Genomic DNA, 12,119 nt, shown 5'->3' on the forward strand with positions numbered 1-12,119 from the left:
GATTCTTGAAGAATTTTATCATCGTATCACATTATCAACGTGTGTAATACATTTTATTGAGGGATTTTCAACCACGAATCAATTTTTGTAAAGGTACTGTCCATTAATTTTTTACATTTACGATATATTTAGCGTATAGTAAATGGCATTTTGAATAATTTTTAAACTGAAAGTGGAATAGGCTTATGGGGGAAACCACTATAAAAAAAGCGCACCATGCTAACTACCGCAAGATGGTGTGGAAATGATAGCGCATCATTTTCTCGCCACGAAAAGGGAGGACGGGTCATTTTTCGGCGCGGTATTGCGATATATCGCAAACCACCATCATGTCTCGGAGAGCGACCCGCCCACCGCTTCGCCGCGCTCTTAGTATCGAATTACGGTGGGACTCTCGTCGCCGCGCGCTTTTACTCACGCAGATTGGCCGATCTTTTTTATTTAATATTTCGTTAATTATTGCGACAATCCCAAAACAATACAGGTCATTCCTTCTTAATTCGAGCCAATCTACTTCTTTATTTCATTAAGATCGAAAACGGACACCCTGTATATAAAATATAATTATTTAAAAGTAAAAATTAATTGCGCGCAATAATTAGTTTTAAAATCAATTATTTTGAACATTGCTTTATATAATAGATTTTCTTTTATCTTTTTTAGTTTCATTTATTAGTTCACATAGTTTCATTTTTCGTTTATATTTGCGAATTTAAATTTATGTACTATATTACAAAATAAATATATTATAAAATATCTATACCTGAGAACAAATGTTCATAGAAAGTATTTCGATGGACTCTATAGGAAGGAATAAGCATGACAAGTAATTTTTATGATGTTAACACAAAGGAATACAATAAACCATAATAATCCAACTCGAAGAAGAGAATATATTGGATAGAAATGCATAGTGATTGGAAATGATTAGAAAGTGCGCATACATCTATTTATTAATAGTAATACTATTACACAGTACACATATAACCTATTTATTAATAGTAATACAATTAATGTCAATACTATTAATAGTAATACAATCTATTTATTAATAGTAATACTATTTTGTAATTATATTAAATTTTATAATTTAGTACATTGTATTATATAAAGTATTAAGCACAAAAGTATTATGCTGGTATGAAAATTATAATAAAAATATAAAAATATATATAGTGTTAGCATATAAATTCTTTACATTTTATATAAAGAAAGAGACTTAAAATATTTTGCAACGTCTATATTTTTCGAGTCTTAATTATGAAAATTTCAGAGAAATTAGTGATTAATTTGACAAATTCCATACATATATTAATAATTAGATTTTTAAATAATTAAAAAAATGATTAATAAATATCAAAGATCAGATTATTGATAATTAAGAAGATTTATAGAAATACAATTAAAAATGTTTTTATCCCACAGCAGGCATTTTGTGTTTTGTAAATAAAAAGATATAAATATGACAATGAATATAGAAAAATATTTATTTCATCTTTGAATATTACAGTATCTTTTGCGATTGAATAATTTATTTACTATCAATTTACATACATAAAAATATCTTGTTATAGCATTGATGTTACCGACATTGCACATAGCACGGAACAAAACCAGAAATTGTGCATATTATATGTTACCCTCTAAGAACATTTATGTACTTTGGCTTTGTAGTTCATGTCCACGTTTTCAATATCCATAGAGGGAGTATCGTTTTCAAAGATCACCTAAAAGCAGGCCATGACATCTCTCAGTCTTCTCTCTGTTGGAAACATCATTTGATTAATTGATCTGGGAGGTTACATGTCAAATGATTAGAAATAAATTATTGATAAATTTTTGAGGGACATATTATTTGATAGCACATATATTTTAATATATTATACGAAGAACCAATATTTTAAATTACAATATCACTGCGCTATCATTCATGGATATATGCACATAAATTAAATGTATATCGATAGAGCAAGTTATGAAGTATTACATGAAGTACTATAAAAAGAGAATAGATGGAGACATGCCGCGTTTTTAAATTCAGTTATATATATGGAGTATTATAGAACGAAATGCAAATAAAAAAACGTGCCACATATTTTTAAAATCAAATTATTATATTAATATAATATTTAATGAGTAATGTATTTTCGAAATTTGCACAAGTTAAATTGCGAAGAAATCCATGTAAAATATAATTTCCAGAGTTGACAGCAGTTTATCTCATTTTGATACTTTTAAAATTTGATTTATGATGCGCCCTCAAAATGAAGTTCTTTTTAAATAATTAATTGAATAATAACAAATAATTAATAATTAATTAAATGAAGTTCTTTTTAAATAATTAATTAAATAATACGAATATTTTAGATTTGAATACACTAATAATGAAATGGAACAAAATAAATGAATTTTCTTATTCTTGCGTAAATTTATCGTTAATTCGATTATTTCTCACTTTGTATTTGCTTTCAGATATAAGTTTTCGTTAATATTTAATTATTACAGTACAATAACGAAACTACTATAATAATACGTAACTTCTTCTCCAGTTACTATAATAAGCTATAATACAACAATTTCACGTTCCATAAAGCAACTTCATAAATTGCGAATCTTTATCGTCGTCGTATAGTCAGCACCGATATTTATGGAATTCATACAAACTCAAGCGAAACCGCTTACGTACGTCACAGCAAAATGCTATGACGCAAATAGAATCATAGAATACGTCGAATTAAATTTCGACGTGAATGTTGTTGTTGACATATCGAGCCAGGGGAATAATTTCCAATTTATACGGAAAAATGCAAGAAGATAATACAAATGGAAAATAATACGTTTTACATTTCCTTATATGACGTTATTATTTTAATCGCCAACGATAAAAGACGATACGTCTTACATCATTTTATATATTGTTTCTTTCTTTTATAAAAAATATTTGTGAATAAATATATATCGACACGCATAATAGCTTTGATAATAATCTGACTTTTTTATAATTTAATCGAAACAATGATAGATATTTATCGTTGATTATGTAATAAATTATTGTACTATATTATTAATTTGTATACTATTAACAATATTTAGCTGTATGTGAAAGTATAATTTGCTCGATCATAACTTTGTAAAGAAAAATTTCATTAGTCTTTTAATGTATTTCATATGACCGTGTAATATGATTTCAATTTTATTAGCGACAGAAGCATCTCTCGTGTTGTAATTATGAAAAAATGTCATTCGCGATATTATTAAATTGATACGAATTTATATCTTCTAATTTTTACTACATGTGTGTAAGGTACAAATTTATTGTTGAAAACGCTTTCCGATATTTATTAAAATAATTATTAAAATATGTATTAAGATATGAGAGAGAGAAAAGGTGGGAGGTGGGTGGAGAGGGAGAGTTAGATGTTTATATATTATTTATAACAGGAGAATTATTGATATTTTGGTTATTTAAAATATTAGTTTTGATATTTGATTTTTAATATGTTTTTGAATCAATATATTCGTTAGAGTTTCGGAAATGGATATAAAATTCGTTAAATCGCGATATTATGGATAACAATATTATTGAGTAGTTCAAGATACCAAGAAATCTTGTTAAGGAAATACTGAGGTCGTTGCTTGATATCATGTATATCAAGTGTCAGCTTGACACTTGTTGGTACATTAATTAACTAAAAGCATCGCGCTAACGGCAGTGACGCTAATCGAGCATCTACATCAACGAAAATCCATGTTGTGTATAAAACTCAATTTGTCAAATTATTTATTTAATTTATATAAACTCATCAAATCAGTAAAATTATTATAAACTAAGTTCAATAATTGAAAACACCGACAATTTTCGTTAACATATGATACGGACTATCACGTCATCTCCTATCGTATCGGTAGCTTCTTTTAGGACTTATAATTAGTAGTAAATGCGAGATCATAATTAAAGATTGACAAGAGATAGCATATAAAAAAAAAAATTACATTTACACAAACTATTTCTCCTGTCAGATTATATTGGATAGTATGAAATAATAACTTGCTCATATATATCAATTAATATATTTAAAATATTCAGTTAATTGTACGAGAAATAATTTCAAACATATATCACTCATTGAGAATATTAGATAATTGAAATAATTATTTCTCTCATTATATGTACATATGAACAATAAAATATTTATAGATTATTTAAATGAATTTGTAATTGTTATTTATTTTACATCAAAATAATTTAATTATATCATATCGCAATAATATGCATATAAACAAAATTGTAGAAAGTTTTTTATCAGTACCCAATAAATATTTACTTTTACGTTTTTTAATTTTTTGTTCTTCATCGAAGTTACTTAAATATTGATACTTTAAGAGATACTATTAGAGAGAGAGAAAGAAAGAGAGAGAGAGAGAGAGAGTTATTAAAAATAAAATTTATTAAAAATAAAAAGTCGATTTGAATAAATTCTTTTAATTATGTATTAATAAATTTACAAATATATATTGTTTATACATAAATATACATTGAATATAGATCGCGCATATAAATATAAAGACTTAATGAAACTAATGTTAAAATTAAATTATATATTTTAATTGTTTCTATAAATTCAATATTATTTCTAATCTTTAATTTACAACACAGACTATAACGAGAGATAATTATTTTTGAAAAAAATGCTTATTTGTTTTGCCATTTCCTTTAATCATTTTACTCTTATTACACAATATTTATAATATACAATATTTATTTTTTTAAATATCATTTCAATTTATTTCAATTTACATTATATTTTCTTTAACAGGAGATACAATTTTTAAAACTATTATTTCAGTTAATAATTTTAATTGTTACATTTCAAAAAAAGAAATGTCTTTTACAATATCTCTATACCTTACGGAAATATATTTCAAATATTTCTTAAATAAAGTTACTTAAAGAGTCTAGTTTATTCTAGAGGATCAAGAAAATTGATTTTTTATTTTTATTTTTTGAAAGTGTATAATAAAGAATATGTCCAAATTTTATTTAAAAAATTGCAAAATTAACGGACAAGTTACAAGATTTTGAGTAGCATGCATGTTTCAAATAAGCTATAAAATTTTAAATGCAATTTTTTAAAATATTGTTATGAATATTTTGAAAACTAATGAACTAAATGAAAGAAAACACTTTTAGGACTGAACCTAATTGAGATTTAAAAAATTAATTTTATCTAATCTTCAAGAAATGAAAAAATGTTAGGAACATTAAAACATGTAATTATAATTATATATATATATATGAGACACTATTTTGTTATTTTTCAATTCTTTAAAATTATGTATAAATCAGGTTGAATATTCCAAAAATATTCTATAAAATATATAAAATCTGCTATACGCTCCGAAAAGACTTCGCATATTTTATGAAAAAAGTGGCTTCGGTCAAATTGGCTGAAATTGAAATATGTTGTAGTTTAGGTGATGCTCAAAAGTTTCTTCGGGCAAAAAGACTTAAAATCAAAAGTATAAAAGATACGATGATTTGAAATTAGTATTGAAATTTAAAAAACGCCTTTTTGAATGCATAAATTAAATTAATACATATATTAAATCCGAGAAAACTTTTGATCAATGCCACCTAAGCTACAACATATTTTAATTTGAACTTATGAGTTAACCACTTTTTTTATTTAAAATATGCGAGGTCCTTTGTATTAAACAAAAAAAACTAAATATCCAAGATTTAATACTGACAAACTCTCTAAACATCAATAAAAAACACATGCTAAATAAAAAACAAACGTTAACGCCAAAAAGATCATTTTTAATATTTAAAAAAATTTTTTTTTTAATCATCAATATTTCGTTCTATTTATTTTTCATGCTCTTATAAGAATAAATTGCATGGATCAGTTACATCAAAAAATTAATAAATCTAAAATACGTTTTCAAATTCATAACATTTGATATTGCTCAAAGCACTTTTTAGTCTTTTAAAATATAAAATCAATAATTAATTTATGAAATTAATAATTAATTTGAAGCAAAAATTTGCTCTGTGGAATTAAAATTTTTATTTATGTTCACGAATTTTTTCCTGTAAAATTAAAATTTTTATTTTCGTAAAACAAAATCACTATAAAATTTTCATGATATAATTACTGTAAAAAATTAGTTCGATGTAAAATATAATATTTACGATTTTGAGATTAATATCGATATTGATAGTCGGTATTGATAGTTTTTATTTCACTATCTTAAGGTAGCAACATCTTAAGAGTAAGTAACATCTTAAGATGCTAATACAATGTTCTGTGATTGGTTCTTAACATCTTAAGGTCGTATTTAAGATAATCTATAAAAACGAACTGTGTGAGTACCTAAATTATAGGCCTGATTTCACCAACGCGAGTTAATCGGTCGATTAAATTTCAGAGTTGCCAACTGCCGAACATAAAACTGATCTTTATTAACCTATTTTCTTGACATCTGTGAAGAATCGTGTATTGCTAAGTGTATATAATAATAGCAAAGTATGTATTCAAAAAGTTTGTCATTTAAAACATCAAAATAATTAACACGTAGTTTAAATATACGTTCTTTTCTTTCATTATTTCTTTCAAGATTATCATCATCGTATTCACCAAAGTCTAAGAAATCCATAACGTTGTTAATATTCTCATAATTATTAATTATATCAAATATATTATTCATTTTATCATTCAATATTATTATATGATAATTCAACCTTATTCCCATTTTCACGGTTATAATGCTTGTATATGACACGCAACAAGAATAGGTTAAGAACGACTTAACAACGTTCGTTTTTGAAGTCTTGCTATTGGCAATTCTGGTGACAAATTTAATCGACCGATTAACTCGCGTTGGTGAAATCGGGCCATATTCTATTAGTCAATTATAGATTAAATTATATTTTAGGGCAAATCTTACCTTTTCACAAGTCAATTATTAATTTTATACCTTACCCCATACAGTACAGAACATTGCAATAATATTGCGGCAATATTGCAATGTTGCTGCAATGTTACAACAATATTAATAATATTAATAATATTGCTATAATATTCTGTGCTGTATGGGCTATCAAATTCACGAATCCCAAAATGCATTAACTTTTGATACAGTCGATCCGTGCAGTTTCTCCTTAAATGACAGTTTACAACAATGCGCATTTGAAATATGGCCGCTGCGCCGGTAATTCGGGATATCGGCCGAGCAGCCGACGTTCGGCCGCACTCGGCTGCGCTCGGCAATCTCCGTGGATCTCTGCGGGGGCAGAGGCCTCCTACCCTCTCGCGCAGTCTCGTACACTCCGCGCAGTGTTCACACTCTCGCGAACGGCAGCGCACGTAGCGCAACGTCTCGGTCCTCCTTCATCCTGTGAGTGATCTTGCCGGAGTTTGTAATAATCGGTGTGTCGTATAACAATAATAACGGGCTTGCGCGATCATTGTCGCACGTCACATCCGAAACTCATCAGTTGTATGTCGCCTAGTTTTCCGCGATAAATCGGATACGCGCCACCTGCTGTTCAGTTTCGTTTAGCCACCCTCGCATCCACCACCCATCCCTGGCTGTCGTCGTCGTCGTCGTCGTCATCGTCGTCGTCGTTGTCGTCGCTGCCACTCCCCCGCCTCCAACCCCTCTATAATAACCCCTTTGGACCGGGTGTCCGAGAACTCGCAACACGACGGATATTTCGAAAAGAGATGGGTCGTTCTTGTTGATAAGATCGATCGTTTCTCGCGTCTCGATCAATTCTGAGGACGACTTTGAATTTTGGCGCGAGTGTAGTACAGAGATAAGTTGGCTTCAAGAGATCGAACCAAAAGTGCGATAATCGCACTTTAAATTATCCTGCAGCGCGAATCGCGGACATTTCTTTCCGCAGCCTGTCATCGTGATCCCTATACACTTTGATTGTCGTTTCCGATATCCCGGAAGACGCAATCGGGATTTTGCGATTCGTTGCATCCGTTGTCATCATCATCGACAACTTAAAGAAGTCATTGAAGGAATCGAACATATTTCGCGGTGGTGGCGTTCGAGCCGGGATTAAAACTGTCAAAGTTCCTCTTGAGTGAAATAACCGGATTATCGAACTTATTTTTCCGAGACTTAAAGACCGAAGACTCGTCGACGTGACGTTAATATTCGAACAAAGTTGGAGCAAGTTCGCGGGAAGACAAGTTCGCGGTGGTGAGAGAAGTTGGCGGTCGATGAGGTCGTCCGGCAAATAACTCGCGTGAAGATTGCCGCATATGGGCGGACTCGATTCTTCCAGAAGCGTAACTAAACGCGAAGGTTTGCGTTTGCACGAGGACGATCATAAGACGTCGACGGGATTCTAACAGCGGTAAAGCTTCGATAGGACTCGAGGTATGTTACTGTCGACCACGAGGCATCCATTGACGATCGTAAGAGGAGAAGAAACGCGGGAGGGAGACGAAACGACGATCGTCTGTTGACCGGGTGACGAAGTTTGTGCGCGTCTTCGGGATTTGAGAATCCTCGTGTGTGTCGTGCAAAAGAAAGAGTGTCGCGAGTCACGGTGTCGTACGATATGTGAAACGAGTGTTAGGCGAACGAGTGATATAAAAGATTCTTCCTCTCGGAGATCGCGAACGGTGCTTGCCGTCATCCCTTTCACGTTACTTAATCCGCCTGAGATTTGACGCGCGCGCGCGTGTGTCAGTGTATGTGTGTGTATGTGTCATAAACGGACCTCCATCATGAAAGTCTCCGAGGTGATAGCGGAGAGGGTCTTTGGGATGTGGCTCTTCGTGCTCATCGCTGCCTGTTTGACGCCGTTTGTAAAAGGTACGTATTAATTTTTATGCCACCGGGGAGCGAGAGGCTTCCTCTTTCAAGGAGAAGCGATGTATCGTAAAAAGAGTGATGTCTTTGCGTTTGGCGTTGAGGGAAGCCGACGTAGAGTGACCACATCCCTCAAGATCCTTCTAGTAAATAATAATATCTCCCCTTTGTGGGGAAAAACAATGGTGAATGGTCCTTGAATGGGGCCGTGGCTAGCCTCCTAATTTCAGCGAGCCTTAATTTGAGATCAGACCTTTGGACCATTTGCCAGATGATTGGAGTAAATAAAAAGAGACGGACGAATTCCATAATCGTGTTTTTATCGGTCGTTGCGCGCAAGAGTGTTGCTTTTAATATCAATTTTCAAATAATTTCCGACGGAACAATTTCGTTTATATTTCCGATTAAGCAAAGTTGAGAGTAATATATACACTTGTATATATTATTTTCAACTTTGTTCAGTTGTGGAAATAAATTAAACCAATCAATAAATTACTTTTAAATTTTATTTATCATTTTATTCTCGTTATTTTATTTACATTAAGAGAGGAGTTTAAAAAGATAGAGAGGATTAAAAATAAAAGACATCTTTTTTCTTTTAAAATGACTATTATATTTTATAGTATGTTATAAAATAAAATAGAGTTTTTGGAATGCAACATCTCTTATATGTAACGATCCAATAGACAAGCAAAAGCAGAAAGCGTATCATCGCCATCAAAAACAGGAGAAGAATAGTAAATATACGCACAGAATTGCGCAACTACGTTCAATCCGGAAACAATGTTTTTTAATACAAACAACGCTGTCAAACGTTATTTCTTTTTCCTACGTGTTTTTAATATTTCGATAATAAATATCTCGGTAATTAAGCGTTAAATTAAAATCTTTCTTGAGTAAAACGCGTTTAGAACTAATTGAGGATACATTATCCATTGTATATTTAGATCTTTATTTATTATTATTATCTGAACATATCATAAAATGACACATACAAAAAAGAATCAATTTTGTAAATAATCGTGACTACAAAAATTCTGTTGACGCAAATCTTACACATTTCGACAGGACACCTTTTATTTCATTACCATATGTTGAAGATGTGAGTCACGACTTATGCCGCCTATTGCGAGGTAATGGCTTTAACGTCGTCTATAAAATAACAAAGAAACTAAATACTTTAATAAAACGCGGTAAGGATATTTTACATAATAACGATAAAACAAATGTTGTATATAAATTAAACTGCAAAAATTGTAATATGTCATATATTGGGCAAATAAAAAGACTTCTACGTACTCGAGTGAAAGAGCATTTTAGTAATATAAAATTGCATGAAACGAATCATTCCGTCATAAGTAAACAGATTGGAATCTAAATTTGACTGTCGAAACCTAATATATTACAATGAAAAATATGTACGAAGGAGAGAAATTGCTGAAATGTTTTATATTAAGAAATTCCATAATTTAATCTAAACCTACAGAAGGACATGAATAGTTTAAATAACCGCGCGTGTATGTAGGTAAGATTTTATTTTTCATGACATATATATCATGACCTTATTTTCTGCATGTAGATCTTATTGAAGCAGTGAATAAAGTATTTGATGCAGAATGCGAACTTTGACCCATCTCTCGGAGATAAAGAGTGGGCTCAATCTGAAACTTTTAGAGGATCAATATCTTATATATAACTATCGTTTAGCACCAAATTCAAGTCGGATTTCAAGGGTGGCGAAACAGGCTATTTTTGGCGTCACTCTTTAGTAAGATGTAACGATCTTGCAACTGTGACTTGTAAAGTTTTACAAAAGTTTTATATATACTATGACTTATATCTATTATTTGATCTGTATGTACTCAAATTGTTCATATTTAATGTGTATGGTACTGCCTATTCAAACCGTTGAAAATCTAATTATCAATTTCATATTCCAGTGTATACTTGAAAAGGACCACAATCAAATATATGGTCGAAACGTCGTAATAAATAAATAAAATTTTGGCTAGTTTTGGTCGATTACACTATTTCCAATGATCCTTTGATTATTATTATCTATCTATTATTTATCTATCTATTATCGATCTATTTATTATTGAAGTTTACAATTTTTTTAAAATTGCGCGTGGAGGATCATTGTTTTCAATCATTTGTAACTCGCACAGACTATAAAATGTTTGATAGTCTAAGATTAACTCTAAATTGATCTTTATTAAAAAGAATATCCTTATTATCCCTTTATAATAAAAAAATCAAAAGATACATATATAAATTTTTTTGGATATTTTGCATATCACAAGTTAAATTTTGCAAGCTTGACCTCAAGATGAGAATATCATGAATCATGCGAATTGTTGTTATTTTTCAGAGAAAATTTTAGAAGAAAATAATTGCTGTTTTTAAATTTAAAAGATAAGCTTGTAACAAAGAAAATCATATTTATAATAATTTTCAAAAAGATTGGATTTTGAAAACAATATTTATAATACTTCCTTTTTCTATTTAAAATTCGATATTTGTTGAAATTTCATACAATTATTATAATACTAATAATACTAATAATAATGCAATTATTATAATACTAATAATAACTATTAATACAATTATTACAAATTTGTTACAAATAATTATTTACTATAAATGAAATATAATAAACATAAAATATAAAAAATAATTTTAAAGTGGGAGAAATAATCTTTTAGCATATTGTTGTGTTCATAATTTAATATTACAATTTATCTCAATTTGCTCTCTTTGTATACATACGATATTATTACAATATCACCGAAAATTCAGCAATTTTGTTTCAACTTTTTGATCTCTACTGTGTGTGCTTAATTTACCGTTAACATATTTCTATATTATTGCTTCAGCTTCATTTCCGAGGCTGTTAGCAACTAATGAATATGCGCTTATTCATCGATTCATTATACACGTCGCAGTGTATGGATTATTTGCACACACTGTTTATATATTATTGGATAAAAAAAAAATACGTTACCAGAAAATGGATGTGTCCCGTCCATTATTATGCAATGTTGTTTGCATAATGTAGTCGCATTAAAAATATGATAGCATCATTCGGCAGGCGCGAAATGCGGGAGTGTAATGGGGAAAAAAGAGAGAAAGGCACGTGGATGTTACATTATAAAATAATATGATTTAATTTTAAAATACCGCAGTGTGTGTACGAGTCGTATCGTTTTCGCGCGTGTAATTCGCGATCTCGCGACGCTCTATCGAAGAGGAAAATGATGGCACGAAAATAACAACAGGGT

At 30.0% G+C, this 12,119-nt stretch overlaps 1 protein-coding gene across 2 annotated transcripts in view; it reads left to right on the plus strand.

Moving 5' to 3' along the window:
- Positions 1-7,359: 7,359 nt before the first annotated feature.
- The window catches only part of LOC105252384 (nephrin), a 391,907-nt gene continuing 387,147 nt past the window's right edge, over positions 7,360-12,119 (plus strand). For both annotated transcript variants that reach the window (XM_025405911.1, XM_025405910.1), the window contains exon 1: positions 7,360-8,841. In XM_025405911.1, the coding sequence (XP_025261696.1) occupies positions 8,730-8,841 (112 nt within the window). In that variant the 5' untranslated portion in view covers positions 7,360-8,729. The remainder of the gene's footprint in view (positions 8,842-12,119) is intronic.

Source organism: Camponotus floridanus, unplaced genomic scaffold, assembly GCF_003227725.1.
Source record: "Camponotus floridanus strain SB8 unplaced genomic scaffold, Cflo_v7.5 scaffold126, whole genome shotgun sequence".
Classification (NCBI taxonomy): domain Eukaryota; kingdom Metazoa; phylum Arthropoda; class Insecta; order Hymenoptera; family Formicidae; genus Camponotus; species Camponotus floridanus.